The sequence below is a fragment of the Hemiscyllium ocellatum genome, chromosome 3, assembly GCF_020745735.1.
Source record: "Hemiscyllium ocellatum isolate sHemOce1 chromosome 3, sHemOce1.pat.X.cur, whole genome shotgun sequence".
Classification (NCBI taxonomy): Eukaryota; Metazoa; Chordata; class Chondrichthyes; order Orectolobiformes; family Hemiscylliidae; genus Hemiscyllium; species Hemiscyllium ocellatum.
This window is the reverse complement of record NC_083403.1, coordinates 2154276-2172097: the sequence shown is the minus strand read 5'-3', so window position 1 is coordinate 2172097 and position 17822 is coordinate 2154276. Positions and strand designations below refer to the sequence as shown.

Below are 17822 nucleotides of genomic sequence, written 5' to 3'. Positions count from 1 at the left end.
GGCAATATTTTAAAACATGCTGTAATTTCACATCAGACTGAAGGTCAAAGTCTAAAACATGGAAATGTTCCTGAGCACCTACACTAGGAGACAAAGCTTGTGTTGAAAATGTGTTGCTGGAAAAGCGCAGCAAGTCAGGCAGCATCCAAGGAACAGGAGAATCGACGTTTCGGGCATGAGCCCTTCTTCAGGAAGGGCTTCGGATGCTGCCTGACCTGCTGCGCTTTTCCAGCAACACATTTTCAGCTCTGATCTCCAGCATCTGCAGTCCTCACTTTCTCCTACAAAGCTTGTGTGACTTGCACTGTGGTGGCCCACAGTGCCTCCTGGAGGCCCAGCCTTGAGTTACTCGATCAGTTTGAAGTCTGTCCCATTGAGCACGGTGATAGTGCCACACAACACGATGGAGGGGATTCTCAATGTGAGGGTGGGACTCTATCTCCACACAGACTGTGCAGTGGTCACTCTGACTGATACTGTCACGGACAGATACACCTGTAGCTGGCAGATTGGTGAGGATGGGGTCAGGTATGTTTTACCCCCTTGTTGGTTCCCTCCCTCCCCACCTGCCGCGGACTCAGCCTGGCAGCTCTGTCCTTTAGGACCTGACCAGCTCGATCAGTAATGCTGCTGCTGGGTCACTCTCGGTGGTGGGACAGTGAAACCCCCCCGCTCCCCCCACCCAGAGTACACCCTGTGTTCTTGTCACCCTCCGTGCTTCCTCTGGGAGGATGGTACATGGTAATCAGCAGGAGGTTTCCTTCTCCATGTTTAACCTGAAGCCACAGTTAATAATTACCAATCACTTACCCACCTCCAATCAAAGGAGGATGATTGCTGCTGTACAGACTTATACTGGACTGAGGCACAGAGAGAGAGAGAGAGAGAGAGGGGAGACATGGGACATCAGGCTGAGAGCTGGACAATGCCCTGATGTGACACAGGGGGTCGTTGTCTCTCAGGGTCAGGGAGCAATGGCCACCAGCTCCTGTCCACATGAAGGATACATCCAGGAGGTTAACCATTCCCCGGCAAGAATCCAGACTGAACCCATCTGTTTTCAAATCACGGTCTGAGATAAAACACAAGGGGGGAGAGAGAAGACAGCTTATAATCGGGATCACATACCCCCACACACACCCACACACACCCCCACACACACCCCCACACACCCACACACACCCCCCCACACACACACACACACACACACACACACACACACCCACAGCCCCCCCCACACACACCAACACACACACACCCCCACACACCCCCCCCCACACACACCCACACACCCCCTCCACACACACCCACACACCCACACACACCCCCACACACACACACACACCCCCACACACACACACACACCCCCACACCCCCCCCCACACACACACACCCCCCCTACACACACACACACCCCCAAACACACACACACACACACCCCCACACACACACCCCCACACACACCACAGACACACATACCCCCACACACACCCCCAAACACACACACCCACCCACACACACACCACAGACACACATACCCCCACACACACCCACACACACATACCCCCACACACACACCCACACACACACATACCCACACAACCACCCACACACATACCCACACAACCACCCACACACATAGCCACACACACATACCCACACACCCGCACACACACACACACCCCTACACACCCCACAGACACCCCCCTACACAAACACCCACACACACACACCCCACAGACACCCTCACACACATACCCACACACCCCACAGACACCCACACACACATACCCACACACACATACCTCCACACACACACAGACCCCCACACCCATTCTCACACACATACACCCACGTCTACTCACACATACCCCCACACCCACTCACACACATACCCCCACACACACACACACCCTCACCCCCCACACACACACCCACACTTCCCCCCCACACACACACACACTCCACCCCCCCACACACCTCCCCCACAAACACACCCACACCCCCCACACACACACCCATACTCCCCCCACACACACACTCCACCCCCCCACACACCTCCCCCACAAACACACACACACCCCCCCCCCCCCCCCCCACCAGGAGGTCACCAGTCATGGTGTCACATTGACAACATCCTCTTCACCTTGTAAACCAGAGACCCTACAACTGGAGGCCATTCGGCCTGGCCTCTTCTGGCTAACTCAAACTCTTTGTTCTTTGTGTCTGGACGGATGCATGAGGAGGTGGGAGCAGAGGGATACAGATCCTACAGGTTTAGACAGTGGATGTGGATCAGCTCAGGCCTGGAGGGGCCGAAGGGCCTGTTCCTGGGCTGTAAATTTTCTTTGTTCTTCTTAGCAATTGACCAAGCACCAGGTTCCCTGTATGGTCTCAGAATGAGGGGAACAGGTTCGCTTGAGTATTTCACAGTAGTTAGGATGTGGAGAAGGAAATAACCCAGTAGATAGAAAAGGCAGAATAATCCTGGGGGACTTCCATACACAGGTGCACTGGGAAAATCAGGTTGGCAAGAGATCCCAAAAACAAGAAGGATTGGCAAGGTTTGAGAAGGTTTGTAGCTGGAAGGTTCATTTCCAGACGTTTCGTCACCATACTAGGTAACATCTTCGGTGGGGCTCAGGCGAAGCAGTCTACATGATTCCTGCTTTCTGTTTATATGTTTGGGTCTCTTTCGGTTGGTGATATTATTTCTGATGGTACACAGGAAATGACATCACCACAGGAAACGATGTCACCGACCCAAACATATAAATAGAAAGCAGGAATCATCAGCAGTGCTTCGCCTGAGGCCCACTGAAGATGGTACCTATTATGGTGACGAAACGTCTGAAAATGAACCTTCTAGCACAGCGAGCAAACCTACATCCAGAAGACGGATTAGTGGAATGTCTGTGAGATGGTATTTGTGGACCAGCCTCTGGATTTGATGATGTGTGATGGGGCAGCCATGTTTAGGGAGCTGATGGTTAAGGGACCGTGAGGGGCAGTGCCCACATGATGATAGAGTTCACCCTGCAGCTCGAGAGGGAGATGCTAGAATCAGCCATAATGGGATGACCATTGACGAGAGGGAGGAGCTGGTCAGAGTTCACCGGGAGGAGAGCTGAGCAGGGGGAGGGGGGGAAGATGGTGGAGCAGTGATGGCAGCAGGTTTTGGGGGTAATTGGGGAGAATGTAAGGCCGAGTGAAGATTCCATCACTTACGTTTGGAGAGGACTCGATTGAGAATAGTCCGCAGTTCAAACACACTGATCTCCATATCCTGTCAAGAAAGAGAGATACACTTACAATCAATGGGCTATCACAGGTCACTGCAGGGTCAGGGGTCAGGATTATTTTTTATAGATTCCTGACAGTGTGGAAACAGGCCATTCAGCCCAATAAGTCCACATCAACCCTCCGAAAGTAACCCACCCAGAACCATTCCCCTACCCCTGACTAATATACCTAACCTACACACCCTGAACACTATGGGTTAGCATGGCCAATTCACCTGACCCGCACATCTTTGGACTGTGGGAGGAAACCGGAGCACCCGGAGGAAACCCACGCAGACACGGGGAGAACGTGCAAACTCCACACAGTCGCCTGAGTCGGGAACTGAACCCGGGTCCCTGGCGCTGTGAGGCAGCAGTGCTAACCACTGTGCCACCTGGAGTCAGAGTAACATCCAGGGTCAGGGTGATCTCCAGGGTCAGGGTGATCTCCAGGGTCAGGGTGAGGTCCGGGTGATCTCCAGGGTCAGGTGATCTCTGGAGTCAGGGTGATCTCCGGGATCAGGGTGATCTCCGGGTCAGGATGGGGTCAGAGTGATCTCTGGGGTCAGGATGGGGTCAGAGTGATCTCTGGGGTCAGAGTGATCTCTGGGGTCAGGATGATCTCTGGGGTCAGGGTAGGGTCAGGGTGATCTCTGGGATCAGGCTGACCTCTGGGGTCAGGATGGGGTCAGAGTGATCTCTGGGGTCAGGATGATCTCTGGGGTCAGGGTAGGGTCAGGGTGATCTCTGGGGTCAGGGTAGGGTCAGGGTGATCTCTGGGATCAGGCTGACCTCTGGGGTCAGGGTGATTGCTGGGGTCAGGGTGAGGTCAGGGTGATCTCTGGGGTCAGGGTGAGGTCAGGGTGATCTCCAGGGTCAGGTGATCTCCGGGGTCAGGGTGGGTTCAGGGTGATCTCTGAGGTCAGGGTGGGGTCAGGGTGATCTCCAGGGTCAGGGTGAACTCCGGGGTCAGGCAGGGGTCAGGGTGATCTCCGGAGTCATGGTGGGGTCAGGGTGATCTCCGGGGTCAGGCAGGGGTCAGGGTGATCTCCGGGGTCAGGGTGGGGTTTTGGTGATGTCTGGGGTCAGCGTGGGGTCATGTTTCGAGAGGAAGGTGATGGAAGAATCTAAAAGGGTCCAGGACTCACCTCACCCGCGAGCTGCCGGAACATGGCCTTGAAACTTTCTTCAACATCATCCTCGGTGATCTCCTCCTGGGAACAGATGGAGAGAAACATCTCCGTTAGGAGAGAATCAGACAGCAGGAAAACTCCGGAAACCAGGCCGCGCAGGAGAGAAAGCAAAACAAACTGAAGGTATTGTTGAGAAAGAGAAATCAGAGTGATGGCAAGAAATAGGATGCAGGAACAGAAATCAGGTGAGAAATCAGTGAGACAGAGAGAAATCAGTGAGGGAGGGAGAAATCAGTGAGGCCTGAGAGAAATCAGTGAGATAGGGAGAAATCAGTGAGGTAAGGAGAAATCAGTGAGACAGAGAGAAATCAGTGAGCCCAGGGAGAAATCAGTGAAGTGGAGAGAAATCAGTGAAATGGAGAGAAATCAGTCAGGGAGACAGAAATCAGTGAGACAGAGAGAATTCAGTGATGTAGGAAGAAATCAGTGAGGCAGGGAGAAATCAGTAAGACACCAAGAAATCAGTCAGACAGGGAGAAATCAGTGAGGGAGATAGAAATCAGTGAGGCAGGGAGAAATCAGTCAGACAGTGAGAAATCAGTGAGGGAGATAGAAATCAGTGAGGCAGGGAGAAATCAGTCAGACAGTGAGAAATCAGTGAGGGAGATAGAAATCAATGATGTAGGGAGAAATCAGTGAGGCAGAGAAATCAGTGATGCAAGGAGAAATCAGTGAGGCCTGAGAGAAATCAGTGAGGTAAGGAGAAATCAGTGAGATGGGGAGAAATCGGTGAGCCCAGAAAGAAATCAGTGAGATAAGGAGAAAACAGTGGGACAGAGAAAAATCAGTGAGGTAGTGAGAATTCAATGTCGGCCTGAGAATTCAGTGAGGCAGAGAGAAATCAGTGAGACAGAGAGAAATCAGTGAGCCCAGGGAGAAATCAGTGAAGTGGAGAGAAATCAGTGAAATGGAGAGAAATCAGTCAGGCAGACAGAAATCAGTGAGACAGAGAGAATTCAGTGATGTAGGAAGAAATCAGTGAGGCAGGGAGAAATCAGTGAGACAACAAGAAATCAGTCAGACAGGGAGAAATCAGTCAGACAGTGAGAAATCAGTGAGGGAGATAGAAATCAGTGAGGTAAGGAGAAATCAGTGAGGTAGTGAGAAATCAGTGAGGCCTGAGAGAAATCAGTGAAGGAGAGAGAAATCGGTGAGATAGGGAGAAATCAGTGAGGTAAGGAGGAATCAGTGCGACAGAGAAAAATCAGTGAGGTAGTGAGAATTCAATGTAGGCCTGACAAATCAGTGAGGCAGAGAGAAATTAGTGAGAAGGAGAGAAATCAGTAAGAGCGAAATCAGTCAGGCAGAGAGAAATCGGTGAGACGGAGAGAAATCAGTGAGATGGAAGAAATCAGTGAGGTAGTGAGGAATCAGTGAGACAGAGAGAAATCAGTGAGGTAGGGAGAAATCAGTGAGCCCAGAAAGAAATCAGTGAGGTAGGGATAAATCTGTGTGGTAAGGAGAAATCAGTGCGACAGAGAAAAATCAGTGAGGTAGAGAATTCAATGTAGGCCTGAGAAATCAGTGAGGCAGAGAGAAATCAGTGAGACGGAGAGAAATCAGTGAGAGAGCGAAATCAGTCAGGTAGAGAGAAATAGTTGAGACGGAGAGAAATCAGTGAGATGGAAGAAGTCAGTGAGGTAGTGAGAAATCAGTAAGACAGAGAGAAATCAGTGAGCCCAGGGAGAAATCAGTGAGGCAGAGAAATCAATGAGGTAGGGAGAAATCAGTGAGGTAGTGAGAAATCAATGAGGCCTGAGAGAAATCAGTGAGATAGGGAGAAATCAGTGAGCCCAGAAAGAAATCAGTGAGGCAGGGAGAAATCAGTGAGGTAAGGAGAAATCAGTGCGACAGAGAAAAATCAGTGAGGTAGTGAGAATTCAATGTAGGCCTGAGAAATCAGTGAGGCAGAGAGAAATCAGTGAAATGGAGAGAAATCAGTCAGGCAGACAGAAATCAGTGAGACAGAGAGAATTCAGTGATGTAAGAAGAAATCAGTGAGGCAGGGAGAAATCAGTGAGGCAGGGAGAAATCAGTCAGACAGGGAGAAATCAGTGAGGGAGATAGAAATCAGTGATGTAGGGAGAAATCAGTGAGGCAGAGAAATCAGTGAGGTAAGGAGAAATCAGTGAGGCCTGAGAGAAATCAGTGAGGCCTGAGAGAAATCAGTGAAGGAGAGAGAAATCAGTGAAGGAGAGAGAAATCAGTGAGATAGGGAGAAATCAGTGAGGTAAGGAGGAATCAGTGAGGCAGGGAGAAATCAGTGAGGTAGTGAGAATTCAATGTAGGCCTGACAAATCAGTGAGGCAGAGAGAAATCATTGAGGTGGGGAGAAATTAGTAAGAGCGAAATCAGTCAGGCAGAGAGAAATCGGTGAGACGGAAAGAAATCAGTGAGCCCAGGGAGAAATCAGTGAGGTAGGGAGAAATCAGTGCGACAGAGAAAAATCAGTGAGGTAGAGAATTCAATGTAGGCCTGAGAAATCAGTGAGGCAGAGAGAAATCAGTGAAATGGAGAGAAATCAGTGAGATGGAAGAAGTCAGTGAGGTAGTGAGAAATCAGTGAGCCCAGGGAGAAATCAGTGAGGCAGAGAGAAATCATTGAGGTAGCGAGAAATTAGTGAGGCCTGAGAGAAATCAGTGTGAGGGCGAAATCAGTCAGGCAGAGAGAAATCGGTGAGACGGAGAGAAATCAGTGAGAAGGAAGAAATCAGTGAGGTAGTGAGAAATCAGTGAGACAGAGAGAATTCAGTGAGGTAGGGAGAAGTCAGTGATGCCTGAGAGAAATCAGTAAGGCAGAAAGAAATCAGTGAGCCCAGAGAGATATCAGTGAGGTAAGGAGTAATCAGTGAGAGACAGAAATCAGTGAAGTAGTGAGAAATCAGTGAGCCCAGGGAGACATCAGTGAAGTGGAGAGAGGGATGGAGATATCAGGATACAAGTAAGGTGGGAAATTAGCAGCAACCGAATAATCAGAGAGATAGAGGAATCAGTGAACTGGAAAACTCAGTCAGGTGGGAGACAACTCAGAAAGTGAGAGCATTTAATCAGAGGAGGAAAAATCAGGCAGTGGGACAAATCAGCAAGAGGGACCATTCCTCACACGAGAGAGAAAAATCAGTGAGCAACAGAATTATATCCATGCAGGAAAGAGACAGAGGAAGAGAACATGAAGGCAGGTAGAGAGAGAAATTAACCTAGTAAACTAAACTCGGATGAGAGAGAGAACGCGGGGGGGGGGGGGGGGGGGGGGGGGGGGGTGGAGAAGTCAGAGGGAGTGACAGAACACATCGACTAAGAGAGAAATAGGAAAATCACTGAGACAGCGAATAAGGGAATTGGCAATGAGAGAAATGTGAGAGAGTGAGAGATTTGTGAATGAAAGGTGTCAGTGTGAGAGCAAACAGTGGGTTAGGGTTAGGGTGGGGGTCAGCAACGTGTGTCAAGGATCAGGGTTCAGGACATCAGAGCGATGGGAACATGGGGGTCAAAGCTCAGCAAGGTGGGGTCAGGGTTCAAATAAGCAGGGTCAGGCATTTGGTGGTTAAACAGACGTGGGTCAGATGTCAGAGGTCAGACAGGCAGAGGTCAGGGAGGTAGGGGTCAGACAGGCAGAGGTCAGACAGGCAGAGGTCAGGGAGGTAGGGGTCAGGGAGGCAGAGGTCAGGGAGGCAGAGGTCAGGGAGGTAGGGGTCAGACAGGCAGAGGTCAGACAGGCAGAGGTCAGGGAGGTAGGGGTCAGACAGGCAGAGGTCAGGGAGGTAGGGGTCAGACAGGCAGAGGTCAGACAGGCAGAGGTCAGGGAGGTAGGGGTCAGACAGGCAGAGGTCAGGGAGGTAGGGGTCAGACAGGCAGAGGTCAGACAGGCAGGGGTCAGGGAGGTAGGGGTCAGGGAGGCAGAGGTCAGGGAGGTAGGGGTCATGGATCTATGGGTCCTTGCCTCGTCTTCCAGGTCTGCAGAGATTGGGTCATCCAGCTCCCTGAAAGAGAGACGGCGTGGTCAAAGCATGTGCTCCCATCCCCACCCTGACCCCCTCCCCCACACCAAACATCCCCACCCCCACACCGACAATCCCCACCCCCACAATCCCCACACCGACAATCCCCACCCCCTCCCCCCACACCAAACATCCCCACCCTGACACCGACAATCCCCACACCGACAATCCCCACCCCCTCCCCCCACACCAAACATCCCCACCCTGACACCGACAATCCCCACACCGACAATCCCCACCCCCTCCCCCCCACACCAAACATCCCCACCCTGACACCGACAATCCCCACACCGACAATCCCCACCCCCTCCCCCCCCACCAAAAATCCCCACCCTGACACCGACAATCCCCACCCCCTCCCCCACACCAAACATTCTCACCCTGACACCGACAATCCCCACACCGACAATCCCCACCCCCTCCCCCACACCAAACATCCCCACCCTGACACCGACAATCCCCACCCCCTCCCCCACACCAAACATTCCCATCCCCACCCTGACACCGACAATCCCTACCCCCTCCCCCACACCCAACCCCCCCACCACTGACAATCCCCACCCCCACAATGCCCACCCCCTCCCCCCCACACGAAACATTCCCACCCCCACACCCAACCCCCCACCACCCCAACACTGACAATCCCCACTCCCTCCCAAACCCAGGCAATTCCCCACCCCTCCCGAAGGGCGATTGAGGGTCTACCCCCAGCGCACAGACTGCAGTGGGTCAGGAAGGCAGCTCACCCCCACCTTCTCAAGGGGGGGGCGACTAGGGACGGGGTAATAAATGCTGGGCCCAGCCAGTGACACTGCCATCTGCTGTACGTGTGAAGAAAGGCACTCACTCTGTGTCAGCGTTCTTCTCTGTAAACACCCGAAGGACAAAGTCCGCTTCCTTACTGGGGTCAAAGGTCGAAGGGACAATCACATATTCCCCAGGGGGCAGCTTGATGCGGTTGCTGACCTCACGCAGATTAATGAAGGTTTCAGATCGAGCGCACGAGCTGTGAGTTAGGAAAAAATCCTTCTTCAAATGGATGTTCTGACAACCATGGTACTGCGGAGAGACAGGAGAGCAGACATTTTATAACACTGACACACCAGCCCCTGCGCCCAAATCCGCTAACTCATCCCCATACACAGCCCACAGGCAAATCCCTAACAGGGCTAAATCAGGGGAAGGCCACCTATAGCAAGACCCGACAGGAGCTGGGGAATGGAGACTGGGAGCAGCTGTTTGAGGGTAAATCCACATTTGATATGAGGGAGGATTTTAAAGAAAGGTTGATCAGTGTGCAGGGCAGACAAGTGCCTGTGAAAATTGGGCAGCACAGTGGCACAGTGGTTAGCACTGCTGCCTCACAGCACCAGAGACCCGGGTTCAATTCCTGCCTCAGGCGACTGTCTGTGTTTGGTTTGCACATTTGCCCTGTATCTGTGTGGGTTTCCTCCGGGTGCTCCGGTTTCCTCCCACAGTGCAGGTCAGGTGAATTGGCCATGCTAAATTGCCCGTACTATTAGGTGAAGGGGTAAATGTAGGGGAATGGGTCTGGGTGGGTTGGTCTTCGGAGGGTCAGTGTGGACTTGTTGGGCCGAAGGGCCTGTTTCCACACTGTAAGTAATCTAATCTCAAAAATGAGGGACAGAAATGGCAAGATGAGGGAACCATGGATGACAGGTGAAATTGTGCGACGAGCTAAGAGGAAAAAGGGAGCATACATAAGGTCTCGGCGACTGAAAACAGACGAAGCTTTGGAAGAATATCAGAATGTAGGACCAATCTGAAACGAGGAATGAAGAGGCTAAAGGGGACATGAGATATCCTCAGTGAGCAGGGTTTAAGGAAAACCGCAAAGCCTTGTATTCATATATAAGCAGCAAGAGGGGAACTAGAGAAAGGGTTGGCCCACTCAAGGACAAAGGAGGAAAGATATGCAGGGAGTAGAGAAAACGGGTGGGATTCTTAATGAGTACTTTGCATCGGTATTCACCGAGGAGAGGGACATGACAGATGCTGAGGTTAGGGATAGATGTTTGATTACTCTAGGGCAAGTTGGCATAACGAGGGAGGAAGTGTTGGGTATTCTAAAAGGCATTAAGGTGGACAAGTCCCCAGGTCTGGATGGGATCTATCCCCTGTTACTGAGGGAAGTAAGAGAGGAAATAACTGGGGCTTTAACAGATATCTTTGCTGCATCCTTGAACATGGGGAGGGTCCCAGAGCACTGGAGAATTGCTAATGTTGCCCCCTTGTTTAAGAAAGGTAACAGGGATAATCCAGGTAATTACAGACCAGTGAGCCTGACATCAGTGGGAGGGAAGCTGCTGGAGAAGGTGTTGAGGGATAGGATCTATTCCCTTTTGGAAGAAAATGGGCTTATCAGTGATAGGCAGCATGGTTTTGTGCAGGGAAGGTCATGTCTTACAAACCTAACAGAATTCCATGAGGAAGTAACAAAATTGATTGATGAGGGAAGGGCTGTAGATGTCATCTACATGGACTTCAGTAAGGTGTTTGATAAGGTTCCCCTTGGCAGGCTGACGGAGAAGGTGAAGTCACATGGGGTCCAGATGGACAGGGAACTGGCCGGGCAACAGGAGACAGAGAGTAGTAATGGAAGGGAGCTTCTCAAAATGGGGACCTGTGCCCAATGGTGACCCACAGGGATCCGTGCTGGGGTCACTGCTGTCTGTGATATATATAAATGATCTGAAGGATGGCATAGGTGGTCTGATTAGCAAGTTTACAGATGACACTAAGATTGGTGGAGTAGCAGATAGTGAAGGGGACTGTCAGAGAATACAGCAGAATATAGACAGATTGGAGAGTTGGGCAGAGAAATGGCAGATGGAGTTCAACCCGGGCAAATGTAAGGTGGTGGATTTTGGAAGATCTAATTCAACAGCAAACTATACAGTAAATGGAAAAGCCCTGGGGAATATTGATGTAGAGAGAGATCTGGGGGGTTCAGGTCCACTTTACCCTGAAGGTGGCAACGCAGGTCAGTAAAGTGGGCAAGAAGGTATACAACACGCTTCCCTTCATCGGGCGGGGTATTGTGTACAAGGGTGGGCAGGTCACATTACAGTTGGATGGGACTTTGGTTCGGACACATTTGGAATACCGCGTACAGTTCTGGGCGTCGCATTCCCAAATGGATGTGGATGCTTTGGAGAGGGTGCAGAGGAGGTTCACCAGGATGTTGCCTGGTCTGGAGGGAGCGAGCTATGAGGAGAGGTTGAGTAGATTAGGATTATTTTCATTAGAAAGATGGAGGTTGAGGGGGGACCTGATTGAGGTGTACAACATCATGAGAGGTGTAGGCAGTGTGGATAGCAAGAAGCTTATTCCCAGTGTAGGGGGGACTCAATTACTAAGGGTCATGCAAACAAAGTTAGAGGGGAAAGGCTTAGGGGAAATACGCTGGATCAGTACATGGGACTATGATGTTGTGGCCATAACGGAGACGTGGGTTTCACTGGGGCAGGGATGGTTGCTGGGTGTTCCAGGGTTTAGAGCATTTAAAAAGATCAGGGAGGGTGGGAAAAGAGGAGGGGGTGTAGCATTGCTAATCAGAGAGTGAGTCACAGCTACAGGAACGAAGGTTGTTGAGGGAGGTTTGCCTACTGAGTCAGTCTGGGTGGGGGTTAGGAACAGCAAGGGAACAGCCACCGCATTGGGGGTTTTCTACAGACCCCCTGATAGCAGTAGGGAGATTGAAGATCACGTAGGCAGGCAGATTGTGGAAAAATGCAGGTGTAGCAGGGTTGTTGGTATGGGTGATTTCAACTTTCCCAGTATCGACAGGAACCTCCTGAGTGCAGATGGTTTGTCTGGAGCCGTTCTGTCAGGTGTGTTCAGGAGGGTTTCCTTACTCAGTATGTAGACAGGCCGACGAGGGAAGAGGCCATTTTGGATTTGGTGCTCAGCAATGAGCTTTACAGGTGTCAGATCTCGCGGTGGGAGAATATTTTAGTGACAGTAATCACAAGTGCGTCACGTTTATCATAGCCATGGAGAGGGAAAGGAGCACTTACCGAGGGAAGATATTTAATTGGGGAAAAGGAAATTATGACGCTATCAGACAGGATTTGGAAAGTACAGACTGGGAGCAATTGTTCCACAGAAAGGGCACAGCAGACATGTGGAAACTATTTAAGGAGCAGTTGTTGAGTGATGCACAAATTTGTTCCTCTGAGACAGGGGATAAGATTAAGGAGCCATGGATGATGAGAACAGAGGAAATTCTCATCAAAAGGAAGAAGGCAGCTTCCGTAAGGTGGAGGAAGCAAGGATCTAGCACAGCCTTAGAGGATTACAGGCTTGCTAGAAAACAGCTCCGAAATGGACTGAGGAGAGCCAGGAGGGGGCACGAAAAAGGCTTGGCAGGAAGGATTAGGGAGAACCCAAAGGTGTTTTACTCATACGTGAGGAATAAGGGAATGATCAGGGAGAAAGTAGGGCTGATCAGGGATAGTGGAGGGAACTGGTGTGTGGAGTCTGAGCAGAGAGGGGAAGCCCGAAATGAGTTTCTTGCTTTGGTTTTCACCAAGTGGGCGGCACGGTGGCACAGTGGTTAGCACTGCTGCCTCCCAGCGTCAGAGACCCAGGTTCGATTCCCACCTTAGGCCACTGTAGAGTTTGCACATTCTCCCCGTGTCCGCGTGGGTTTCCTCCGGGTGCTCCGGTTTCCTCCCACAGTCCAAAGATGTGCAGGTTCGGTGAATTGGCCATGCTAAATTGCCTGGAGTGTTGGGTGAAGGGGTAAATGTAGGGGAATGGGTCTGGGTGGGTTGCACTTTGGCGGGTCGGTGTCGACTTGTTGGGCCGAAGGGCCTGTTTCCACACTGTAAGTGATTTAATCTAAGGAAAGGGTCCTTGAGGATATTTGCCTCCTCACTCTCCACGGGGGTCGTACCGGAGGATTGGAAGGAGGCGAATGTTGTTCCTCTTTTCAAGAAGGGTAATAGGGAAATCCCTGGCAATTACAGACCAGTCAGTCTTACGTCTGTGGTCAGCAAAGTTTTGGAATGAATTCTGAGGGATAGGATTTAGGACGATTTGGCAAAGCACAGTGTGATTAAAGGCAGTCAGCATGGCTTTGTGAGGGGCAGGTCATGCCTCACAAATCTTATTGAGTTCTTTGAGAGGTGCCAAGACAGGTCGACAACGGTCGAGCAGTGGATGTGGTGTATATGGATTTCAGCAAAGCATTTGATAGGGTTCCCCACGGTCGGCTCATTCATAAAGTCAGGGAGTATGGGATACAGGGAGACTTGGCTATCTGGATTCAGAATTGGTTGGCTGACAGAAGGCAGAGAGTGGTTGTAGATGGAAAGTATTCTGCCTGGAGGACAGTGTTGAGTGGGGTCCCACAGAGCTCTGTTCTTGGGCCTCTGCTCTTTGTAGTTTTTATAAATGACTTGGATGAGGAGGTTGAGGGGTGGGTTAGTAAATTTGCAGATGACACAAAGGTTGGAGGTGTCGTCGATACTATCGAGGGCTATTGCAGGCTGCAGCGCGACACAGACAGGATGCAGAGCTGGGCTGAGAAATGGCAGATGGAGTTCAACCTGGATAAATGTGAAGTGATGCATTTTGGAAGGTCAAACTTGAATGCTGAATATCGGATTAAAGACAGGATTCTTGGCAGTGTGGAGGAACAGAGGGGTCTGGGTGTGCAAGTACATAGATCCCACAAAGTTGCCACCCAAGTGGATAGGGTTGTTCAGAAAGCATATGGTGCTTTGGCTTTCATTAACAGGGGGGTCCAGTGTAAGAGCCGCGAGGTTTTGCTGCAGCTCTACAAGTCCCTGGTGAGACCCCACTTGGAATATTGTGTCCAGTTCTGGTCGCCCTACTATAGGCAAGATACAGAGGCTTTGGAGAGGGTGCAAAGAAGGTTTACCAGGATGCTGCCTGGACTGGAGGGCTTGTCTTATGAAGAGAGGTTGAATAAGCTCGGAGTTTTCTCTCTGGAGAGAAGGAGGGAGAGAGGAGACCTGATCGAGGTGTACAAGGTAATGGGAGGAATAGATAGAGTCAATAGCCAGAGACTTTTCCCCAGGGCAGGATTGACTGGGACGAGGGGTCATAGTTTGAAGATACTAGGAGGAAGGTATAGAGGGGATGTCAGAGGTAGGTTCTTTACACAGAGAGTTGTGAATGTATGGAATGTGTTGCCAGCGGTGGTGGTGGAAGCAGGGTCATTGGGGACATTTAAGCTGGACAGGTACATGGACAGGTACATGGACAGGTACATGACTGGGCAGGGACACAGACCCTGAGAAAATAGGCAGCAGGTTTAGGCAGAGGATCTGGATCGGCGCAAGCTTTGAGGGCGGAAACGCTGTTCCTAGGCTTTATTTTTATTTGTCGTTAGTTCGAAATCTGCTGGAATTCTCCGGCTGTAACTCGTCGAGTTGAGGAGGCAGAGCCAGTGGGTGCGGTTTACTTGGGGTTTGCAGGAGGCTTTCGATAAAGTCCCACATCAGCAGAGAATGTGTAACAGTAAAGTACATGGGATCGGGGGCAGTGGGTTCAAATGGACAGCGATTGGCTCGGAGACCGAAACAAACACCAGGAATAAACGGGATTTCGACGTGACGGCACTGTTCACTTCGATTGACAAAACCCTAGCCAGAGAAACAATAGCCAACCTACTGGACATACAGAACAGAACACAGGAGGCCGAACCTATCAACAAAGACGGCATACTTAAACTACTGGACTTGTGCCTCACTACACACTTTACATTCAACAATCAGATATACGAACAAATCAACGGAACACCCATGGGATCACCAATCTCGGGACTCATAGCAGAGGCAGTTATGCAAAGGTTAGAACATACAGCCCTACCACAAATCCAACCCAAACTCTGGGTCAGATACGTCGATGACACCTTTGTAATCATCAAAAACACGGAAATAGAAAAAACACACCGAATCATCAACACCACACTCACAGGAATGCGATTCACGAGAGAAGAGGAAAAGGATAGCCAACTCCCATTCCTAGACGTGTTAGTAGAGAGAACACCCAACGGAGAATTCACCACAAGGGTACACAGGAAACCAACACACACAGACCAAGTCCTAAACTATGAAAGTAACCACCCCAACACACACAAACGAAGCTGCATCAGGACACTATTCAAAAGAGCCACAACACACTGCAGTACACCAGAACTGCGAAAAGAGGAAGAGGAACACCTATACAAGGTATTCGCCAAAAACGGATACCCACGCAACTTTATCAGCAGATGCCTAAGAGATAGACCGAGGAACGAGGACATGCCACAACCAAAAGGACTAGCCACACTACCATACGTCAGGAGCGTCTCAGAACTGACAGCCAGACTACTGCGACCCTTAGGACTCATAACAGCACACAAGCCAACTTCCACACTCAGACAACAACTCACTAGAACAAAGGAGCCAATACCCAACATGAGCAAAACTAATGTAGTTTACAAAATCCCATGCAAGGACTGCACAAAACACTATATAGGACAAACAGGAAGACAGCTAACAATCCGCATCCATGAACATCAGCTAGCCACAAAACGACACGAGCAGCTATCCCTAGTAGCCACACACTCAGACAACAAGCAACATGAATTCGACTGGGAAAACACTACCATCATAGGGCAAGCCAGACAGAGAACAGCCAGGGATTTCCTAGAGGCATGGCATTCATCCACAAACTCCATCAACAAACACATCGACCTGGACCCAATATACCAACCACTACAGCGGACAGCTGAAACTGACACCCGGAAGCGGCAAGGACAGACCACTATAAATACCGGAAGAAACATCAAAGAAGCGCTTCGCAGGAGGCTCCAGAGCACTGATGATGTCTCCTAGCCAGGGGACGAAACGTTTGCAACAAAAACTTCCAGCTCGGCGAACAGAACCACAACAATCAGTGGGATACCGCAGGGATCGGTGGGGTACCCCAGGGATCAGTGGGATACCGCGGGGATCAGTGGGTTACCGCGGGGATCAGTGGGTTACCACGGGGATCAGTGGGTTACCGCGGGGATCAGTGGGTTACCGCAGGGATCAGTGGGATACCGCGGGGATCAGTGGGATACCGCGGGGATCAGTGGGATACCGCGGGGATCGGTGGGTTACCGCAGGGATCGGTGGGATACCACGGGGATCAGTGGGATACCGCAGGGATCAGTGGGATACCACGGGGATCAGTGGGGTACCGCAGGGATCAGTGGGGTACCGCAGGGATCAGTGGGGTACCGCAGGGATCAGTGGGGTACCGCGGGGATCAGTGGGTTACCGCGGGGATCAGTGGGTTACCGCGGGGATCAGTGAGATACCGCGGGGATCAGTGGGGTACCGCGGGGATCGGTGCTTGGACCCTGCTATTCACAATATAGATGAATGATGGAGGTGGGGGAACTAAATGTAATCTCTGCAGGTTTGCAGACAGCACAAAGCTGGCTGGGAGGGTGAGCTGTGAGGGACAGGCAGAGATGTCTCAGTGGGATTTGGACAGGCTGAGGGAGTGGGGAAATACATGGCAGATGCAGGATAATGGGGATCAATGTGAGGGGTTGGGGAGGGGTCAGGAAGGCAGATGATGATCTGAATGGGGACAGATTGGGAGAGGGGCAGGGGCAATGGGACCTGGGTGTCCTTGTACCCCAGTCTCTGAAAGTCAGCGTGCAGGTACAGCAGGCGGTGAGGAAGGGAAATGGGATGTGGGCCTTCATAGGGAGAGGGTTCGAGTCCAGGAGCAGGGAGGTCTTGCTGCAATTATACAGGGCCTTGGGGAGACCACACCTGGAGTATTGTGGACAGGTTTGGTCTCCTTATCTGAGGAAGGATGTTGTGGTGATGGAGGGAGGGCAGCGAAGGGTTACCAGACTGATTCCTGGGAGGGCAGGGCTGATGGATGAGGACACACTGGATCAGTTAGGTGACAGTGAGTACTGCAGATGGTGGAGATCAGAGTCCAGAGAGTGGTGCTGGAAAAGCAGGTCAGGCAGCATCCGAGGAGCAGAGAATCGACATTTCAGGCATCAGCCCTGAATACTGGCTTTTTGTCAGTATCCACCATGGAAAAGGGCAATGTTAGTGAGAATACAGAGATACAGGCTACAAGATTAGATGGGATTGAGGTTGACAAAGAGGGAGTCTTAGCAATTTTGCAAGATCTGAAAACAGATAAGGCCCTGGGACCGGATGGGATTTATCCTCGGATCCTCCGGGATAGGGAAGGGAGGAGATTGCTGAGCCTTTGGCTTTGATCTTTATGTCGTCATTGTCTGCAGTAGTGCCAGAAGACTGGAGGATAGCGAATGTTGTTTCCTTGTTCAAGAAG

The 17822-nt window shown here is 51.1% G+C and overlaps 1 protein-coding gene across 1 annotated transcript in view; it reads right to left on the bottom strand.

The window, feature by feature from the left end:
- The window catches only part of LOC132830166 (calpain-1 catalytic subunit-like), a 109765-nt gene that overhangs the window by 23974 nt on the left and 67969 nt on the right, over positions 1–17822 (bottom strand). Inside the window, exons 13-17 of the mRNA XM_060847707.1 lie at positions 9319–9530; positions 8414–8453; positions 4430–4495; positions 3229–3286; positions 1008–1072 (exon numbers count right to left, since the gene is read on the bottom strand). Of these exons, the coding sequence (XP_060703690.1) occupies positions 1008–1072; positions 3229–3286; positions 4430–4495; positions 8414–8453; positions 9319–9530 (441 nt within the window). The remainder of the gene's footprint in view (positions 1–1007; positions 1073–3228; positions 3287–4429; positions 4496–8413; positions 8454–9318; positions 9531–17822) is intronic.